The 22,354-nt window shown below is 44.7% G+C and overlaps 1 protein-coding gene across 1 annotated transcript in view; it reads left to right on the forward strand.

Annotated features, from left to right (window-relative positions):
• The window catches only part of SLC25A10 (solute carrier family 25 member 10), a 39,471-nt gene extending 22,416 nt beyond the window's left edge, over positions 1 to 17,055 (forward strand). The window contains exons 4-11 of the mRNA XM_073684203.1: positions 6,680 to 6,728; positions 7,420 to 7,461; positions 9,504 to 9,547; positions 9,630 to 9,700; positions 13,421 to 13,513; positions 15,959 to 16,036; positions 16,125 to 16,181; positions 16,289 to 17,055. Coding sequence (XP_073540304.1) covers positions 6,680 to 6,728; positions 7,420 to 7,461; positions 9,504 to 9,547; positions 9,630 to 9,700; positions 13,421 to 13,513; positions 15,959 to 16,036; positions 16,125 to 16,181; positions 16,289 to 16,390 — 536 coding nt within the window. The 3' untranslated portion in view covers positions 16,391 to 17,055. The remainder of the gene's footprint in view (positions 1 to 6,679; positions 6,729 to 7,419; positions 7,462 to 9,503; positions 9,548 to 9,629; positions 9,701 to 13,420; positions 13,514 to 15,958; positions 16,037 to 16,124; positions 16,182 to 16,288) is intronic.
• The last annotated feature ends 5,299 nt before the right edge of the window (positions 17,056 to 22,354 follow it).

Raw genomic sequence — 22,354 nt, forward strand, 5'->3', positions numbered from 1 at the left:
CACACATCCGTTTTTCTCATCCGAGCTCTGTCCATTTTTAAGACTGGACCGTTTTTGTTCTGGATGTCTGTTCTGCTACAGTCAGAGCTTGTCCTATTGTCAAGCATTTTGCGGCTCAGACTTGGTCATTGAAGTTTATGGGCATCCGTCAAACAGGATGGAAAACAGAAGCCGTCCCCTTTGTCCATTAATTTATACCCTCTGCTTTTAAAAAATGGATGACAAAAAAAGGATGGATGCAAAATGGATGACATTTGGCGAAATTTTTTTTTTTTTTTGTTGAAGGTAAGTAGCAAAATCGATGTGTGAATGTAGCCTAATCGTGCAGGTTTTTGTCGCAATGCTAGTTTATTCCTACTTAAAATTCCCCATTGAGTTTTATGTACAAACGACAAGCATATACATATGGGAGGGTGTACTGATGACAAATTCTGATCTTTCTTGGCCTATAAGATGCCATTAACGACAAAAAAGATGCGATCACTGGCGATGATTGTTTACAATCGCTGTAAGTGGAGAAGGCCCTAGAGACCAGCGTTGCTTTAAGTTTTATGGCAGCGATTGAGCATCTCGGGCGGGTGTCGCTGTATTACCTTTCAGTTTCTTGAGGAATGTTTCGCAGATTTGCAAGCGCTGACTTGCAGGACTATCACTCGTCTCCTGAGCAGAAGACTCGGTGTACGGCTTATAATTACATGGGTGTGTTAGGTGCAGTCGTGATTTCTTTGAGTGCATTCGCGGAGCCTGGCCACGTCTTCTACACCAGACTCCATCTGTGATCCACTCAGTGGCCTCGTTCATCCTATGCTGCCTCCTCATTATAAGGTTCTGATGATGCAGGTTACGACCCTTCTTCTAGGACCATATAACGGCCAGACATTATGGAAACCGTCTTAGAGGGGTTGTTAAATGAATCGATGCCCCCTTGTAAAATAAAAACAGCACATACTCGGCTTTTGGTGCGGTGCCATCCCAGAGGCTGTGTCTGCTGGCGCACGCATGACATTACGTCACATGAGCCCTGCAGCCTATCAGCGGATACTGATGGGCTGCAGCGCTTACACTCTCCTTGGGCTAAACCATTTCAAACGAGGGAAGTGTGACCCCTGCAGCCCATCAGCGACTGCTGATTATGTCATGTGTGCATTGAAGCCAATAGCACTGATATTGCTGGAACCGAACCTGACCCGGAGAGGAATATAGTTTTTATTTTACAGGGGCCACTGCTTTATTTAGGCATATTTTGTCCTAAGTGTGGACAACTCCTTTAACGTTTTGTGTTTGGTACTTTAAGAAGTAAACTGACTGTCACAGCTGTTTGTTCCATTCCTTGTGTTTGCAGAGATGATTGAATTCAGATGCAATTGTTGTCTTATTATGTATCTTAAAGTGAGCTATAGAGACATAGCCAAGTGGTAAGACCAGCTGACAGTTTTTCCCTTTTCTAAAGGTGATTTTGCCCCCAAAATGTATCTACTCGTGGATATAGTGACCCAAAGGTTAGCGAAATTGTTCCCATTCAGAATTTTTTTTTTCTGTTAGTACTAACGCTTTACTTACCCTGCCCTGGTCCAACGCTAAGTCTCTGACACTGCCCCGGACACTGTTGTCTGCTGTGTTAACGACTTGACATAGCTGCCGCCAATCAGTGAGTTCAGCATCTCTGAGTGGCTCATGCTGTCTACATTGACATAGCGCCATTTTTTTGTCCAGTCATGATAGTGATGGATTTGTACTTCTCTTATCACATGGGATTTTTTGTCATTTTTAATATTGTCTAATAAAATGTATTTTTAGAGGATTCATGTTTACACTGCACTTAGATTCCTATCTATTTGTATACTTTACTTGGTACTACATTGACATAGCCCCTAATCTCAGTTACTGTCTGCAGCGCTGTCAATGTGACATCAGTGCTGCAGACAATAACAGATCATTGGGAAGCGGTGGTGAAGGCTCTGCATTGGACCATGTTAGGACTACTAATGGAGCTCATAGGAAAAACTTTTCTGAAAGGCGACAACCGCTTTAACCTGGGAAGAAAAGCAACATCTGCTTTGAGCACTACAAAATGTTTGTCAGCTTTAAAGCCCCTGTAATTTTTCTGGGGCGTGGTGGTGCTGTCTCTTTAAAGGGACTCACCATTTATTTAGTGCATTTGTCTGATCTATTTCAGTATTGTTCACCTGAGTTAGAGGGGTCCCACACCTTCATATTGCAACAACTCTACCAGCTCTTTATATTGAGTCACCATCATTTTCTACTGTGAGACATGTCCTGATGAATGACTGGTGTCAATACGCGGATCATGGGGTGTATAACTAGAATAACTAGCAACCCTTCCCACGCATACTGTTCCCGACTACAACACGGCCATCTTTGTCGTTGTGCTCTGTTACACTTTTATCTTTGATTATTCTCCAATAGCCAATTGTTACTGTGATTATCAGGAAGATTGGCATTACCTGGAGAGTAACAATGGCAGTGTAACATAAATGCTGGCACTCCATAGAAATATAAGTTTTACGGTCACTTATGGCTTTTTATGGTTTTCCCTTTACATAATTGGTCGGGCAGCTTATTAAATGATAGTAATAGTTTTGGCTAGTATGGCATGCAAGCCATGTTCCTAATATTCGGGCAAGCTTTTTCCTGTACTCACTGGCTCCCTGTAAAACTTAGTCCCTGGAAATAGGTCTGTGGATTTCCCGTGTGCAGAGATCATATTTTTTAATTTAAGTCATGCACTTCGATCCCGAGCCTAAGTGAGTATGAGCGATGTCCAGAGTTTGTAATGTTCCGAGATGATATATTTTATTAATTGGATTCACTAGATATGGTTGAGATTTTAAAGGGGTTGTTTCATAAACTACATAACTGATAAATGTATGATTACTGGGGTAGGGACCACTGGGATACCAGCGATCCTGGGGCCGAAAGTTATCTTGACTGTGTGACCATCACTTCTATAGGCAGTGAATGGAACAGTGGTCACACATGCTCACTAGTGCTCCATTACTTAAGGGACTTTGGGAAACCCATTCTTGACATTCAACTATCAAACTTTTATTATGGGTCACCCACTTTAATATTTCAGAGTGAAAAAAAAACTTCTCTCTAAGCTTTATAGTTTTTTTGCTCCCAGGCTGCATAGAATTGCATTACATTTATTGTAAAAAGGGAGAGCCATACAAAAGATAGAAGAGCATGGGCGACAATACATCTCTGAAGTTTACACAACTCCATGATTTAACTGTTGTTTTAATTTTTTTTAATCCCAATCTATACTATTGAAAAAAAAAACTATCAGAGAAATCTGCTTCTTTCTCCTCCTGGATTGATCTTTCGCTCTTAAATTATAGGTAAAATCTGTAGTCATTGAAGACAGATTTTCACGTTATTGAGATAAGAGATGATAATTGCTGCTCATAAAAGTGTATGAAGCGTGGAAGAGGAGCTAGAGGCAGACACATTCTCCTGAATTATCTGTTATACCTTTAAAGGGGTGGTATGAGATTAGAAAAAAAAAGGTCTGCTTTTTTCCTGATATGCCCCCGCACTTATCTATCGGCTGTGTTCGAAAAATACCATAGACAAAAGTGGCACGGTTTGTGGATATGTTTTTCTAAATGTGCAGAATCCCTATAAAAATGGCCGCTGTAGTTGAGCTACTTGTTGGGCGGAAGAAAGGACCAAGACCATGGGTCCAAGAGTTATGGGTCAGAATGGTAGGGCTATCGAGACAATGCAAGCAGATGGGTAGGACAGTGGTGGGGAATGTTACCAGCTGGGCATCGGGGCCCTTCCACAGCTAGAAAGAATGATCCTAATAACTGATATGTTTGTCTTTTACCTGTTATGGAATCCGTATTCACTCATTGTAGTTTTTGTATGACGTTATCCATGTCATAAGTTTCTATGAAGAACATCAAACAAATCTGTTCATTAGACTTTGAAAATGAGCCCAATGGTATTACTATAGGGCAGGGGTCTCAAACTCGGCTGGGTATATGGGCCGCACGCGGAAAAAAAATAAATTTGGGGGGCCGCATTCCTTGCAGGACAAAGTGACATTTTTAGTTATACCATTTTTTTTCTATACACCTTTTGAACATTTTTGCTGTTATTTTATTTTTTATAGCTTGGATCGTTACGGATGTGGCGATAATAAACTTGCATTTTTTTGTTTACTTTATTTTAGATATAAAGCAGCATTTTTAGTGGTAAAATATTTTTTCATGCTTTATTTTGAAGTTTTTCTGGCAAAAATCTTGTAGTAATGTGCCCCACCCTAGTCTGCATCTTGTAATGTCCCCCATCTTGTCCTAATATTCCATACTGGTTCCCATCTTGTTGTAATGTCTCCTATCCTGGGCCCCATATTGTCGTAATGTCACATACTGGTCCCCATATTGTAGATATGTCCTCATCTTGTAGGAATGTCCCCATCCTGGTCCCCATATTGTAAGAATGTCCCCATATTGTAAGAATGTCCCCATATTGTAAGAATGTCCCCATATTGTAAGAATGTCCCCATATTGTAGGAAGGTCCCCATATTGTAGGAAGGTCCCCATATTGTAGGAAGGTCTCCATCCTGGTCGCCATAGTGTAGGAAGGTCCCCATCCTGGTCGCCATAGTGTAGGAAGGTCCCCATCCTGGTCGCCATAGTGTAGGAAGGTCCCCATCCTGGTCGCCATAGTGTAGGAAGGTCCCCATCCTGGTCGCCATAGTGTAGGAAGGTCCCCATCCTGGTCGCCATAGTGTAGGAAGGTCCCCATCCTGGTCGCCATAGTGTAGGAAGGTCCCCATCCTGGTCGCCATAGTGTAGGAAGGTCCCCATCCTGGTCGCCATATTGTAGGAAGGTCCCCATCCTGGTCGTCATATTGTAGGAAGGTCCCCATCCTGGTCGCCATATTGTAGGAAGGTCCCCATCCTGGTCGCCATATTGTAGGAAGGTCCCCATCCTGGTTGCCATATTGTAGGAAGGTCCCCATCCTGGTTGCCATATTGTAGGAAGGTCCCCATCCTGGTTGCCATATTGTAGGAAGGTCCCCATCCTGGTCGCCATGTTGTAGGAAAGTCCCCATCCTGGTCGCCATGTTGGAGGAAGGTCCCCATCCTGGTCGCCACGTTGGAGGAAGGTCCCCATCCTGGTCGCCACGTTGGAGGAAGGTCCCCATCCTGGTCGCCACGTTGGAGGAAGGTCCCCATCCTGGTCGCCACGTTGGAGGAAGGTCCCCATCCTGGTCGCCACGTTGGAGGAAGGTCCCCATCCTGGTCGCCACGTTGGAGGAAGGTCCCCATCCTGGTCGCCACGTTGGAGGAAGGTCCCCATCCTGGTCGCCACGTTGGAGGAAGGTCCCCATCCTGGTCGCCACGTTGGAGGAAGGTCCCCATCCTGGTCGCCACGTTGGAGGAAGGTCCCCATCCTGGTCGCCACGTTGGAGGAAGGTCCCCATCCTGGTCGCCACGTTGGAGGAAGGTCCCCATCCTGGTCGCCACGTTGGAGGAAGGTCCCCATCCTGGTCGCCACGTTGGAGGAAGGTCCCCATCCTGGTCGCCACGTTGGAGGAAGGTCCCCATCCTGGTCGCCACGTTGGAGGAAGGCCCCCATCCTGGTCGCCACGTTGGAGGAAGGCCCCCATCCTGGTCGCCACGTTGGAGGAATGCCCCTTGTGTCGTTCTTCACATACACATATAAGAGAAAAAAATAAAAAAAGATTCTTCTCACCTGTCCTCCGTTCCCTTGGCGTCCTTTCTGCACCTGTGGCCCGCAGGCACCATAGATCCCGCTCGCGGCCCGGTCCAGGAGCTACCGGCAGCTGCGCTTTAGTTCAGTGTATTGCCGTGCAGAGACCGGCTCTCTGCACAGCAATACCAGTGCCAGCCGCCGGCCTATCAGAGGCCAGCAGCTGACCTCTGCGCATGGCCGTGACGTCATACGCCACTGCGCTGGGACGCAGATGTCAGCTGCTGGCCTCTGATAGGCCGGCGGCTGGCACTGGTATTGCTGTGCAGAGAGCCGGTCTCTGCGCGGCAATACACTGAACTAAAGCGCAGCTGTCGGCGGCTCCTGGACCGGGCCGCGATCGGGTTCTATGGTGCCTGCGGGCCGGATGAAGCAGCCTGAAGGGTCGCGTGTTTGAGACCCCTGCTATAGGGGCACAAATCAGGCCTTGAGTCGGCCCATCTGCTATTTTAGTGCACAGTAGTACCGCAGTATATGCAGTTTTTAGGGTTGGATTTTAGACCCCCAAATATTATTCTTGTCCTGTTTAATGTAAAAAGAGGGGAAAAGTGCCACAATAGATATTAAATCAGTCATGCAGAAGCCTTGTATATTCATATGGTCCTGGACCTTTTTAATAATTCTCAGCAACCTTTTTATATATCTTTTTGTAACCCAGAATCCTTCCATGTAATAAATGTTGCTCCAGTTAATGCCGTGAATATCTGTGTCTCTTCATTAACACCAGTGCACTGTTTTCTAGTCCCAGGACGCTCCCATTAGCCGTGCTCTCGTTCTGGGCTTCCTGCCCTTGGGACCTGTCAGTTTTATGTATGTTCAGTGTCACATGTAGCAGCGGTCTTGTCTCTGGATCACAGAGGGGGGACGTGGTGGTGGGAATCGTATTTGCTTCCTTTTCTTATTTTGTATCCCCCTGTTATGTTTTAGGTTTTACCGGAGGATTTGTAGGGACCCCAGCAGATATGGTAAATGTCAGGTGAGTGCCCTCTGCATTATTACTCAGTGATGCCATGGGGTCACACGTGTGTGTTTATACAATTGAAGTGAAAAATATTCAACCTCAGTTTGAAAATTAGGTTTATTAGCAAAATTCACAAACTTTCTGCTGTTTGTTCCTCTTTGATTGGTTTATTGCAATGTGAAAAGCTCAAAATGACTAAGATAACAAGTGGTTTCTCCACTCATATTAGTGATCTGGATATAAATTGTACTTGTTTGTTTGGTTTATTGCAAATTGATCCTCTGTGGCAGCCAGACCAGGGCAGTCTTCAATGCCGCTGGCATCATCGACCTGGCATTTTCTAGACCCTGGATGTCAGGATTTGTTTTGCACGCCAACATCTTGACATTGCGGTGCCTTGTAAAAGCCATACTCGCCCCAGATGCCTAGTTGAGGATGTCTGCAACAGTGAAGTCTGTCCTGATCCGGCTGATGCAGAGGACCTTGTTGAACTCTGGACGGGGCAGCTCAAATCTTTTTGCTTCACTCTAGTTATCTGTATTACATTATTTGAGGTGGGTAATTAATCCTGATTTTTAGCATTTGGAATTGAGAAGGAGTTTTCCTTTTGTTAGTACTGTAGGGACAATGTGTTAAACTATATGGGATTTTCAGTCTGAACAATTCTTTATATTCATTTTGTCATATTTGTTTTTTATCCCCTCAGGATGCAGAATGATGTGAAACTGCCCGCACATCTGAGACGCAAGTAAGATACAATTCAAGAATTGTTGAGTATATATGGACACTGAGATTATGGTTGCCTTGTTCAGTCTACCTACTGCCACCTGCTGTCCCATTGATTGTAACGTAGAGTAGTGATGGGTGTGGATCTGCTAGAGATGATCAGATCATTCAATTGATTTGCTCATCTACACCATCTTCCCATCTTAAGTGTACATTAACTTTAATGTAAAGGAAGGGACAATGATGCCTTTTGTGTCACGCATGAAATTTGTTCATGATGTATAATCCTGCCAGTCCACAGACTACAATGGTTAAGATCACTATCCTCAAAAAAAAAAAAAAACAGAACACCACACGAACAATGAACATGTGAATGGGGTTTAGATGACAGCAGATGCATTGGAGACTTGTGTGTGCAGAATTGAGTGTCATTTAAATCAGTGGGAACCTTTTTCCTGTTCATTTACAACCGTTTTTAATTATCTTTTGCCTAAATAAATGGACAGGTGTGAAGCCTTGGACAATGCTTAAGGCCCTGTCACACATAACGAGATCGCTAGCGAGATCGTTATTGCGTCACGGTTTTGGGATCGCCGGGGAGCTGTCAAACATGCAGAACTTTCCAACGATCTCGGCCGCCCCAGCGATCTAACTAACGATCTCGGCGGTCGTTGGGACGCTTTCACACAGCAGCTATTTCAACGATCCACATCTTGATAGGGACTGTACCGTGTCAGAAAGGCATGCATAAAATTACTTTTCCGCGACCCCTCATCTCCAATTGGTGGACGCTACTGTGTTCTGATCAGGTGGCCTTGGTTTAACACTGCGTCTCCGGTCAGATGGGATCTCTACTGCGTCTCCATTAAAAATGGAAACTCATTTGAGACCCCAAACAATACCTACCTCGCTAAAGATGCCTGATTTCTTCAAAGTGGAGTCACAGCCGGAGAACGCTGGTGAGATCTGAAAAAACGAGCACGCAGTAGCGACCACCAATCGGGGACAAGTAGCGCAGAAAAGTCCAACTTATGCACGCCTACATGTCTCAGTTCTGAATCGCTAACGAGGTCGTTGATAAGGTGTCAAATACAGCGATGCACACTGCCCAGCGGGAGCGCAACGACCCAGGAATGGTCCAGGAAGCTTTGTAACGATCAGCGATCTCACAGCAGGGGCCTGATCGTTGCTACCTGTCAGACGTAACGAGATCGCTAGCGAGATCGCTATTGCGTCACCAAAACCGTGACTCATTAGCGATCTCGCTAGCGATCTCGTTATGTGTGACGGGGCCTTAAGGCTTTCACCTCCTCCTTTATATATTGCCTTCTATTCATTAGGGTACGTTTATATTGTGGACTTACATTGTGTATTCCACACAGCAGATCTGCAGTAATTTACACTACAATACAAGTGAAAGGCATTTTCAAAGCTCCACTTACACATTACAGAAAATAATCTACATGAAAATGAGAGGATGCAATGGATTTTCTTTTCAGCCCAAATTTCATCCATGCTTCATATCTATGTAGGGTGAAATCTGCAACGAAATCCACAAGTAATACTGTAGGGCCCGTATTTGGCCATAAAAAGCCTTGAGAAGTCAGATATTTTTGCGACTTTTGGCATTCTGGTGCCATTTTTGTCCTGTTTTGACAAAGTGGTTGGAGCTAATGCGGGATGGGGGTGTGGTGACCATCTCTTGCCAAATTCATGCAGACTGGCGGCATTTGCTATGCCACAAATCTTACTCCAGCAGTGACTGTAGTAGGATTTGTGGCAAGGCGCACACAGATGTTCACGCCACTTGTCCAATGCTCCTGATTCATGAAGTGTCTTCGCGCCTCTTCATGAGTCAGCAGAGTCTGACTCAACCACTCTTATTCATCAAGACCAGCCTAAACAACGCCGTTCTTGATGAAACGGTCCCATTATGTTTCAGGTTTGTTGCGGATTTGTGACGAACTATGTGAACATTGGCTTTAGCGCCCGGCAACATTTGTTTGATTTGTCTGTGCTGTTAACAGCTGATCATCACCCGCTTATTTCTTCATGTTTCCTCAGTTACGCCCATGCACTAGACGGCATGTACCGAGTCATTCAAGAAGGTAACAACTAGATTTCTGGCGGACTGACAACGCTCCCTGCACTGCGAATGCTTTGGATAACTCCTTGTTATTGTTTATTTAGAGGGGTTCAGGAAGCTTTTCTCAGGGGCCACCATGGCGTCCAGTAGAGGAGCCCTAGTAACAGTGGGACAGGTGAGGACTTTTAATGTCTATGCATTTTTCTTTTTTACGAATTATGCAGAGTAGTTCTCTACCCTGGAATGAGAAACTGTGCCCCTTTTATTGTCAGAAATTTTAATCTGTAGAGGTGTGTGTCACTATTAGACCACGGCCCCACTATCAGTATTTGGTCAGTATTCGATCAGTATTTTTTCTCAGGAGTGGGAGCCAAAACCAGGTGAGGAACAATCAGAGAAAATGTATAATAGAGACAAGTCACCAATTCTGCATTTATCACCCACTCCTGGTTTTGTCTTCCACCCCTGAGAAAAAATACTGACCGAATACCGACCAAATACTGATTGTGGGACCATGGCCAAAGGCATATTCTCAAATTTGGACATTATGTATTGAATAGGTGATAACTTTCTGATCGCTGAGGGTCAGATCACAGGACCACCCACTGATCTCAAGAACCGAGGATATGAAGATCCCCGTGTGAATGGAGCGTTGGGCCATCATGTGCACTGCCGCTTCGGCCATTCTTAGGCTATGTGCGCACGATGCGTATTTGAAGCAGAAATTTCCTGAGCGTTTCTGCATCTCCTTGGCAGGAAAAACGCATGTGGATTTTACATGCGTTTTTTGATGCGTTTTTGTACATAAATGGATGCTTTTTGGAGCTAAATAAAGTTATTTGGTGGGACATTGCTTAAACCTTGGATTACCATCAGAACTGGGGTGAGTATATTGGTTAATTTGAATGATTAAAGAATGTGTCTGTTGTATTTCAAGTAAAGTGTTTACTCTGTGTCTGTGTGTTTATTTAACTCTTGACCAAACTTAATTAAAGTAATGAAAAAGTCTGATTGACACCTTGTCATAACCAAACAAAAGAGCTAGATGTTAGCTAGTCCCATTCACCCAATCTTCATTAGCATTTCTATTCATGTAATTTATGCGACTGCTGTGAGCTGGTATTTTTAGCCTGGGAAGGTGCAATTTTCAAACATTTTCCATGGCCATAATTAACATCTCACAGCTGGTTTGTTAGGCGCTACGTCCCCACGAACAGCAGCAAGCAGCGCTTTGGACGCAGCATATTTTTGTTTTGTCCAAAACGTGGTGTCTAATGCCGCACTTTTGTTGTCAGTACACTTCAGTCGGTCAAAATCTGCAGCGGAGACTAGCGTGTCCACTACAGAAATTGACGTGTTGCGGGTGAGTTTGGGTACATGGCCACGGTCAGGAGCTGCTGCAGGTTTGACGCTGCCTGTCTATACGGCTTCAAACCCGCGGCGTCCAGATGTTACAGCATAGTGGATGGGATTTCTAGGAATCCCTTGACCACTATGCGTGCATCAGAGGCTGCAAATCACCTCTGGACACTAACATGCAGCGCTTCTTTCAGGACCGCAGCATGTCAAATCCTCTTGTGGAGTCGCTGGTCTCCGCAGCAGAAATTTGATGACTAGAAAGGATTGAATGCGGTAAATACACACGGTTCAGTGAACACGTGTGGATTTACCTGCGTTCAATAGAATGCAACGTTTTGGACGCAGCGAAAAATATGCGTCCAAAGCGCTGCTACGTCCGGATCGTGAGCACAGAGCCTAAAATTAAATAATGGCGTGGGCTCCCATGTCATTTTTATAACCAGCAGAGGGAAAGCCGACCGCTGGGGGTTGATATTAGTAGCTGGGGAAGGGCCCATTAGCCAACAATGTTCCCTGGCTATTAATATCAGCCCACAGATGTTTATTTAGCCTTTACTGGCTAGATTACAGGAGGCTTCAGAAAAAAATTGACATGTGGTCCCCCTATAAAATCTAACCAGCAAAGGCTAAACTAGACAGCTGATATTAATAGCCAGGGAAGGGGCCATTGATACTAGCCCCTCCGCGGCTATTAATATCACCCCTCAGCAGTCCCAGAATTGGGCCATTCATAAAATGTGCCAAAAATGGCGCTTAGCCTCCGCTCTCCCCACTGCCCTGTAGCGGTGGCGAATGGGGTTGAGGTTCATGTCAGCCTTGTATTGGCGGCTGACGTGAAGGCCAGGTTAGTAATGGAGGACGTCTATAAGACGCCCCATTACTAACCGCGTAGTACAATGGTCTCCGCTTTTTCAATAAAAGACGCTGCCAGTATTTTAATTAAATAAAAAACACGGTTCTACAATTTTTTTTATTACACTCCTTCCGCGAAGCCATCGATCTTCTGAAAAAAACGTAAAATAACAAACAACCATATTCCTCACCTGTCCGCCGTCAACGACGTCCACGTACCGCCAACGATTGTCCCACGACGATCCGGGTCACTTCTACAGTAGTGACATCAGCCATCACTGATGTCACTGCTGTGGAAGACAGCTATGTACACTGACAGGGGTGTAAAATCACCCCGTCAGTGTACATTGCTGCAGGAGGTCACTGGGGTTCATCAGCTGATCAGCCTCGGTGAGCTTACCACCCTGTAAACATTCTTGTCAATGTTCCCATGGTTAGGTGAGTGTCAGCTGATCGGTCACGCCAGTGATCAGCTGATGGTCACGAGACCGCTCAGCTGATCGGTGACGTCAGCGCAGGTGCTGGGAGCACAGTATACTGCGAGGAGCGAGCCCGCTCCCCTCAGTATACCGCCGAGAGGAGAGGCTCGCTGCCGAACAGGTGAGTATAGAGGTTTATCTTTTTTATTTTTTATTTTTTTTACAGCGGGCACGCGGGCTGGGCCGAGCTGACTACTGCTCCTCCCATCCACGCCGCTCTTGCTGTTATCAGCGAGCGGCGGTCGGATGAGAGGAGATGTAGTCCTCCTCTCCCGACCCGGGTACCACCCGCACCGTGTTTCCGGCGTGAATTTGCGCCTATGGACTTTCATTGAAACGCAGTATATCTGCAGGTATAGATATTATACCTGCGGGTTTGCTGCGATTCAATGCTAGTCAATGGGCGCAAATTTGCGGCGGAAACGCCCAAACAATGGTCATGCTGCAGTTTTTACCGCAATGCGAATCCAGTGCGGAAATTTCCACATAATGTGCACACACATCAGGATTTGCATTGTTATACCTGGCAGACCTATTAACAAGTGTTTTCGCAGCATTTCCATTGCGGGAAAACCGCCGCCAAAACACATCAAAAATGCATCGTGTGAACTTAACCTTAATGTGGCTGCTGGAGATAGCCGAGTGCTGTTTGGCTGGTCTTCGGCTCTTCTATTAAGAATGAATGGAGTGTCAGTATGTATGATCGACCACCGTTCCTTTCAGTCAGAGCCCCAGTGATTGGGAAGATATCCCGTGGCTAGGGGATAACTTCCAGACTGGACAATACCCCTTTAACTTTTAATGACCTGGACCTTCATGCTGAGAGCAATACTTATTTTTTTAGAATGCATAATTCTAACAATTATTTCCTATTTTGTTTTTTACTTTGTAGCCTACCCCACATATTTTTCTGTCAATCTGTCCTATGCCCAGGGATGCTCAGTATGAGTGCTGCTTTTAGGACATTACTGGTGATTTCAGTTCCCTGTCAATGTAATGGCTTGATTTTTCTCATGTCAGCACACAGCAATGATGCCTGTAGTCCTTTAATCTATGTAGGGTGGGCTAGACAGGGTTAAATTCTCGCTACCACTTTTTTCATCTCTCCAAAAAAGGATCCGTCCCTTTCAGAAGCCGCTAGAAACGTCTGATTACTTATGTGGTGTTTTTAGTCCTAACTATTCTTTCTACCCTGTGTCTTGCAGCTGGCATGTTATGATCAAGCAAAGCAGCTGGTCCTGAACACGGGTTTAATGTCTGACAACATATTCACGCACTTTTTGGCCAGTTCTATTGCAGTAAGTTTTTTTTTTTTTTTTTCCCCCTCCACTTTAAATGTACATTGATCTTCATTGTTTGTAGGCAACAAGTAATAGTTATTGCTTTATTTTATAGCATTGCCTACTCTTGGGCCACTTATGTCATACCTGAAAGACCATAGGCATATATGACATTGGGTGCCTTTAAATCGCCATCGTTATCACTGGTCAGATCCTAACTGGCTTGTGCATCGATATAAATTTATGCAATATTCCTGCCATAACATGGAATGTGACAGAATTTGGTACCATAGGTGTTGTCATGTAGTAGTTAGGCTGCTGTAGAAAGGGTTATTCTCCAAATCACATTGTGGTTTTACAATAATGTACACAGATTTACACAGATTTTTATTAATTTGTGCCAATTTAAGCCATTTTTTTATTCTGCCTCATTTTGCACACATCACTCCCGTAAGGATACCCCTACCGGCTCTATTTATCCTTCATTTGTCATTGAAACTGTCCCTGTAGTTCCAGGAGCCCTGAGAGATCTCTCAGCTGGTATCCTGCCAGCATAGCTGTGCTGGGTCTAGAACGGAGCTTCTACTGTGAGAGATGATTTCACGGGAAAGGGTAGGGCCTCCTTCTTTACATTGCGGGCACTCATAACAGGAAGCCATGGTGCCTGTGTGTTAGTAACTAAGAGGAATTATGCACTGCAGGATGGGGCTGTATACAGGGGGCTGAGAGGAGAGATGTAATACAGGATGGGCTCTATATAGTGGAGACAAAAAAGGGAAATATAATGCAGGATGCGCTGTATATAGTGGAGACAGAAAGGAGGGATATAATGCAGGATGGGCTGTATATAGTGGAGACAGAAAGGAGGGATATAATGCAGGATGGGCTGTATATGGTGGAGACAGAAAGAAGAGATATAATGCAGAATGGGCTGTATATACAGGGAGCCTAGAGGGCAGGTGTACTGCAGGATGGGGCTCTGTAAAGAGGGGCCGAGAGAATGAACTTAAAGGATGGTGCTCGCTGTATAGGGGCTGAGATGCTGCAGGAGGGGGCTCTGTATAGAGGAGCCTATGCTGCAGGAGGGGGCTCTGTATAGAGGAGCCTATGCTGCAGGAGGGGGCTCTGTATAGAGGAGCTGAGATTGTTGTACTATTGTTGCCTGCTGCTGAGACCTTTGACTTGAAACAGCAAATGCTGCTCTATTGGTGCCTATAACAAAGAATTACATAGGTCTAATAAAAAAAAAAAAAAAAAAAGAATCAGGTGCCAAGGTATTTTGAGGGTACTGAATTAAAAAATCCCATTACTTTTGTTGAATTGGTTCTAGTTTTTGATTGACTTTTTGAAGCCAAAATTCTATTGTAGTTAATTAACTATTAAATATCTCGGAAATTAGAGCCAATCTGGCAAAACCGAAGTCATATTCTTAATCGGCACCATAAACTTAAAGGGGTATTCCCATCTCCAAGAACCTATCTCAATATGTAGTTGGTGTAATAATAATAATAATATTAGCAAATAACTACAAGTATAAATGTAGTATAGTATTTTTGATTCGCTATGTCACTTTCCTCATGTGCAGGCATTGCAGGACCTTCGGTATCCATGGTTACGTCCACTGATAAAGTGACAGCTAGCTGCTAGTGGTCGTAACCGTGGATACCTAAGGTCCTGTATTGCCTGCACATGAGGTAAGTGGCGTAGTGAATCAAAAATACTATACTACATTTTTAATTGGAGGTATTTACTAATATTATTATTATTACACCTACTACATATTGGGATAGGATCTTGAAGATGGGAATACCCCTTTTAATATAAAACCGTTCAGACACCGTTGGCTCCAAAATCACTGTATATCAGTGTTCTCCTTGGTTAGATTGATCAACAGAGCAGCATTTGCAGTTGCACATCACTGATCTGTCTTCAGCAGGCAACAAACACTGCTCTGCACTTCATTGTGGAGGCCTGCAGGACAGTTGAGCTCTGCTAGAACCAGCTAGTGATGTAAAACCACACTGCAGCTATACTGATGTAAATGGCAGAAGATAAAATTAGTCAGACAGGGTACTGTACAAGGGCAGAGAGTGCACAGAAGCACAAGGTAAATTCTACACTTAGATTAGCTTGATGATAACTCAGAGAGGTCAGTTGCACACAGGAGAGGGGGGTCTGCAGCACTGAGAAGAAGCAAGTGCTGTTGGGATATGTAGTCTTAGCAGATAAGAATAGGACCACTCACTCTGCTGTGTCAAGCTGGAAGTACATTAATACTAAGTCTGCATTTACGGTGCTTCGTGAAAAATGATGCGATTGAGAGAATAACCCTTTAAGCAACTTCAGCTTTGATTTCTTTAACCAATGATGGAAATTTTATCTGTAGAAACCCAATGATATATATTCAGTTACTAGACAAGAAGCTGAAGTAATAGAAGCTAATCCGCCTTTTGTCCCATGTAGGGCGGATGTGCTACATTCCTATGTCAGCCCCTGGACGTCCTAAAAACACGACTGATGAATTCCAAGGGGGAGTACAGGGTAAGACCTGTGTCTTCTTACAGACAACAGCTTTATACCTTGTTTTGCTCAATTGTAATGTCTTCTCTTTACACCCTTCGTATTTTAGGGTGTTGCACATTGCGCAATGGAGACTGCAAAGCTGGGGCCTCTGGCCTTTTATAAGGTGATAAAAAAAATCCTGGGTAGAATTAATTGTGATGTGACATTTTTCTTTATTTTTGGTGAACTGTGATGTGCACTGTTCTCTAACCAGCTCATTTTTGTTCTCAGGGTCTTGTTCCAGCCGGCATCAGACTTGTCCCTCACACTGTTCTGACGTTCGTGTTCTTGGAGCAGCTGCGGAAATATTTTGGAGTCCGTGTTCCTGCGTAATATTGGATGTGGGATCGAGACTGATCCTACGTACTCACCATCCTGCAGCCACTACTTAGCAGGACATGTGGACCAACAATGTCCCCCGTATCATTGTTTTCGTGTGGGAAGATGGGATCTGTGTCAGTGAAGTCGGTCCCCAAGAAATCAAGAAATGGAACAGATGGGTTTATAACAGCACTGTTCTTGTGAAAGAGAAGACCTCCAACCAACTAGAGCTTAGATTAAATACAATGTAATCATCCATGTTCTATATGAAACAAGGTTGGCATGAGCCAACAACCCAGACCTGGTTACTAGACCTGTATTTAGGTGCCGTAGACACACAAAGCCGCAGCAGTCAATAATCAGTTAACTTGTGGAGACTTGAAACAATGGAAGCAAATATGGAATATGCTTCTCTGGATCAATACAGTAATTTGTGATGCATTTTATATTGTCCTGACCTGCTGATCGGGTTCACTGGATACATGCGTTGGCTGAGTAATGGTCTCCTCCGTAATTTTGTGTTTTAGAATTAAGTAGAATAATGAATGTTTTAATGGGAAGCACTTGTGATTTGGTAAACGTATGGTTAATATCGCCAATGATGGACACAATAGTGTTATTCAAATCCATATCGGTATTTTACTGTAGAATAATAAAATGAATGGTTTTTATTACTGGTCACGAATACGTCTAATGCAAATTGATGTATGGGATGTCCCAGGTTAAGAGACAAATATTCTCCTTTACACAGGGTCACTTTTAGACCAATTGTGGCCCCTGGCAAAAATGAAAAATGGGGCCCCAAATGCTAACATATTGTTTTATCACACAGAAACATTTAGGGAACATTTATACAAGCTGATTTCAGACCGTCACACGAGCGCAGATGGACTATATTCAAGTTGTTTAGCGCTTGTTTACTAGATTATTTTCTCCAATCCCCTCCACGACAGCACCACCTGGAGGTTGCCTCCCCATCCTAATGAGGGTCAGGAAACACAAGAGGTTAAATTGCCCCTCCCCTATACTATCCCCAGTGTTTTCCTGTCCCTATGGGATGAAGAGGTTCCTAGGGTAGCTGTGGCTGGCGAGCAGTGCCCTAATAACATACCTGAGTCAGGCTGCAGGGATCTAGCGCCTCTGGCCTTCCTCCTCTGTTAGCTCCCGTTCCCTCCGGAGCGGGAGGGAGCGGGACCTCCCCACTCTCCTGCGCCTTCGGGTAAAGCTAAGTGGGTGGTGGGCTGGGGGCCTCCTGTAGCTCCCCTGCCTTTGGATTGTCCTCTGTCCTCCATGGCAGCGTCCGGCGCGCATGCAGGACGCACCGGAAGTACGTGGTGTTCGGCTGGCGACATCCCTTCCGGTTTGCGTTCCACAGTGGAACGCATGGGGCTGCAGCGGGAAATTTGAAACCGCGGTTTTTCCCTAAAATGGAGGAAAACTTCCACCTGATTGGTGGGAGTCTGTGCAGGATCTCGGTTCCTTCTATAAGTGGCCCAGATGAGAAGACACCGATAAGGTAGGACAAAAAATGTCTGTATCTATGGAAGGTGTTGTCTCAAAGCCCGGCGCGAACCCAGCCCCAGTAAGTACTCCTGGGATAGGTTATTCCCCACTCTCTTGAGCAGGATCCGAAAAGTTTAAATACATCTTCCCTTCTAATTTTAGGGAGACAAGGATCCTGCACCGAAAATGGGTGAAAGTACTACAATACGCAAATGTGCCATTTGTAGAAAAAAAAGCTTGCCTCAGGCCATAAGAAACTCCTGTGCCAGAGATGTACGTAGAATATTGTGAAGGAGGAACAGCCGTCCCTTAAGGAAGAAGTTAGTTCAATGGTCTGGCAGGAAATACAGTCCTCACTAGCTTCCTTCTCACAGTCCTTCCAGCAAGCGAGACTGAGGGTCCTCCCCCGGCTAAAAAGAGGAGGTATCCAGTCAGGGATACTTCAGACTCAGAGGAAAATATTTCTATAGAAGAGCTTGAAGAGGGTGACCTGAGTGTATATCAGGGAAGTGAGGAAGACAAAAAGTACTATTTTTCATCAGAAAATATGGAAGAGTTGTTATTGCAAGTGAGGGACACTATGCAGGTGGAGGAAGAGAAGAAAACCCATACAATCCAGGATGAGATGTTTGGGGGTCGAAGAAAAGTTGAAGAAAAAGCTAGTGTTACCGGTGCACGACAATATCCGAAGTCTCATCATGAATGAATGGGAGTTTTTAGAAAAAAAGGTTAAATATTGCTGGAGAAATGAAAGAGAGAGATTCCCTCTAAATGAGAGTATGACTAAAGCATGGTCAGGGATTCCAAAAGTAGATGTTCAAGTTGCGAGGGTGACGAAAAAGACGACCCTTCCATTTGAAGATTCCTCCCAACTAAAGGATCCAATGGAGAGGAAGATGGACAGCCTGTTGAGGAAGAAATGGGAAACATCTGCGGCTTCCCTGAGGACAAGTATCGCCTCGACTTGTGTAGCGCGATCCATGTTCCTCTGGTTCCTCTGGTTACAGCAATCAGAGGATCATCTCTGGAAAGGTACTCCTAGGGAGGATCTTCTTGCATCTCTTCCAATACTGCAGAAAGCCACAGGAGTTTTAGCGGATGCCTCTGCAGAGTCTGCTAGAATTGCAGCAAGATCGGCAGTACTATCTAATTCCACGAGAAGGGCTTTATGGCTGAAGATGTGGAGTGGAGATAATGTGTCAAAATCAAAGCTTTGTTCCATCCCATTTAAAGGAGAATATATGTTTGGTTCGGCCTTGGATGAGCTATTAGAAAAAGCTTCGGACAAGAAAAAAATCTTTACCAGAGCCAAAAGTTCCATAAAACTTTAGGAAGAGGCCATTTCTTCCATCTCAGCAACAGCAGTCGTTTCACTATAGAGGCAAAGGAAAATCCGGTCGCTGGTCTTACCCCAAAGGTGGAAGAGGGAAGAATATTTTTCAAAACACAAGACAGACAATGACGCCAGGAAGGTAGGAGGCAGGATTGCAAGTTTCCTTCCACAGTGGCAGCTAATATCAACAGACAGTAAGATACTAGAGATAGTGGAAACAGGAGTCAAAATCGACTTCGCTGCTTACCCACCAAGAAGAGTAGAGATAACAACCTCAAGATTGCAGAAAGTCCTTATATCAGGTCTTCAGCATTTACAAAATGCAGGAGTAAGATCAACAGTTCCTGGCAGAGAACAAGGAGAAGGTCACTATTCTCGAACATTCTTGTTAAAAAAAGCATCATGTGCCTACAGGATAATTCTCAATCTGAAACGTCTCAACCAATATGTAAAATACAGAAGGTTCAAGATGGAATCTTTAAAGTCCACAATTCCACTGATTGGGGAAGATTTTGTGATGGCAACAATAGTACGCCTCTTGCAGGTCTATCATGTGCCAATTCATCCTTCTTACAGGAAGTTCCTTAGATTTGCTGTAAGTCCAAAATCAAAGAAAACATCATTTTCAGTTCAACGTGTTTCCCTTCGGGATATCGTCGGCTCCCCGCTTGTTCACGAAGCTCATGGTGGAACTGGTGGCCTTTGTAAGAAGACGGGATATCAGTATCGTTCCATGTTTGGATGATTTTTTATTAATGGCTCCCTCAGTCCCAATATTGAAGGAGCACCTCCAGTTGACTCTTCATACTCTGGAATCATTGGGATGGCTGATAAATCGCGACAAGTTAGATCTACTTCCCTCCACAAAGACCTTTTTGGGGATTCTTCTAGATTTCCAGCAGCAGGCCTTGTTTTTGCCAAGGCAAAAGCAAATTCAGCTGAGGTCAAAAGTCTGTGCACTAATGAACCAGAACAAGGTCTCAATAAAATTCGTCATGTCCGTCCTGGGGACCATGACCTCCTCTATTCAAGCAGTACCTTTGGCTCAAGCACATACAAGGGTTCTCCAGAGCTTCATCCTTTCCCACTGGGACAGATCTCTAAGTTCCCTCACCAGCAGGATTCATCTACCAGAGCAGGTGAAAGTATCTTTTTAAGATGGTGGCTTTGTCCGAGAAATCTGGAAAAGAGAACAGTATTGTTTCTGCATCCGTTTGTGTCAGTCAAGACAGACGCCAGCAAGAGGGGATGGGGAGCTGTAGTCTCCCAGGTGGCCTTTCAGGGAATTTGGTCGCAAGAAATTGCGGATCAGTCCTTGAACTTAAAAGAATTGACAGAGGTGGAAGAGACCCTTCTGGCAGCCGAGTCCTTACTCCAGGAGTCGCATGTCAGAATATACTCGGACAATATGACAACGGTAGCCCACCTGAGACATCAGGGAAGCACAAGGAACCTGCAGTTAATCTCCGCAAGGATCTTTCACTGGGCAGAGCTTCATCTCTGATCCTTGTCAGCTCTGCACCTGAAGGGCTCCGACAATTATCAGGCAGATTTATTAAACAGAAGGGACATTCATCCGGGGGAATGGAGTCTGAACTGGAAGATATTCCACATGGTTGTACAGAAATGGGGAAATCCAAAAGTGGATCTGTTCGCAAACCACGAGAACGCGAAAGTAAAAACCTTTTTCTCCCTGGACCCCAAGGATCCGGCAGCGGGGATAGACACATTTGCTCAGCCTTGGAATGTCAGACTCGCATTTGCGTTCCCTCAATGCCGTTGTTACCAAGGACTTTACAAAAAATCCGGGCCGAAAGGGTAAAAACAATCCTTATAGCTCCGATGTGGCCCAAAAGGGCATGGTTCGGAATATTGAACAGTTTGAAGGTGGCAGATCCGTGGATTCTTCCTCAGATACATGATCTTTTGCATCAGGGTCCGATCCACCATCTGACCCCTCAGAATCTCTCCTTAGCAGCCTGGCTTCTGAAGCCACCATCCTGAAAGCCAGAGGCTTTTCAGAGGAGGTGATCCAAACACTGCAGAAAAGCAGGAAGCAGGTCACAAACTCCATTCATGGAAAGATCTGGAAGACCTTCAAGCTGTGGTATGACCCTCATAAACTAGATCCCTTTCAGCTGGATATATCTAAGATTCTGGATTTTTTGCAAAACGGTCTGTCTAAAGGATTAAGACCAAGCACTCTTAAGGTTCAGATCTCGGCCCTAAGCTCCTATTTTGATACTGACTTGGCCCAAAACAGATGGATTAGGAGATTCATGACAGTTGCATCACGAATGAACCCGACGAGAGCAAGAAATGTTCCCCCTTGGGATCTCAATACGGTTCTTAAAGGTCTTACCATGCAACCTTTTGAGCCAATATCTGAATATCAAATAGACAAGCTGTCATGGAAAGCAGCATTGTTGATAGCCCTGACTACAGCTAGGAGAGTGGGGAAATTCAAGCACTTTCCGTCAGAGAGCCTTACTTTCGTGTTTTGGAAAACAGAATCGTCCTCCAGTTGGAATAGCAGGGAAGAGGAGTTCCACTCGCTGGATGTTAGGACTATCATCTTCTACTTAAGTCAGACTGAGTCCTGGAGAAAGGATCAGAGCCTATTTGTGCAATATGGAGGCCCCAACAAAGGGAAGAAAATCTCCAAAAACACGCTGGCAAATTGAATTAAAAAAGCGATTTGAGAGGTATACAGAAATCAAGATTTACTTCCTCCAGAATCCTTGAAAGATCATTCCACCAGAGCTATGTCTGTCTTCTGGGCTGAAAAGGCTAGCGCATCCATCGAGCAGATTTGCAGGGTAGCCACATGATCATCCGTCCATACCTTTGCTAAACATTATAGACTAGATGTAATGTCAAATAGAGACCTAGCATTTGGAAGGAAAGTCCTTCAGGCGGTTGTTCCTCCCTAAAATTCATTATTTGGTATTGCTCAAGGTGGTGCTGTTGTGGAGGGGATTGGAGAAAATCGAATTAGTCTTACCGGTAATTCAGTTTCTAAGACCCTCCACGACAGCACGGGTAATTCCCACCCTTTATTTATGAGAAAAACTCCTTAGTGTTAATAAAATATTATTGAAGCATTCATCTTGTGTGGTCCTTTGAAAACACTGGGGATA

This window comes from Phyllobates terribilis, unplaced genomic scaffold, assembly GCF_046119375.1.
Source record: "Phyllobates terribilis strain yellow unplaced genomic scaffold, ASM4611937v1 Scaffold_5__5_contigs__length_657084704, whole genome shotgun sequence".
In the NCBI taxonomy this organism is placed as follows: domain Eukaryota; kingdom Metazoa; phylum Chordata; class Amphibia; order Anura; family Dendrobatidae; genus Phyllobates; species Phyllobates terribilis.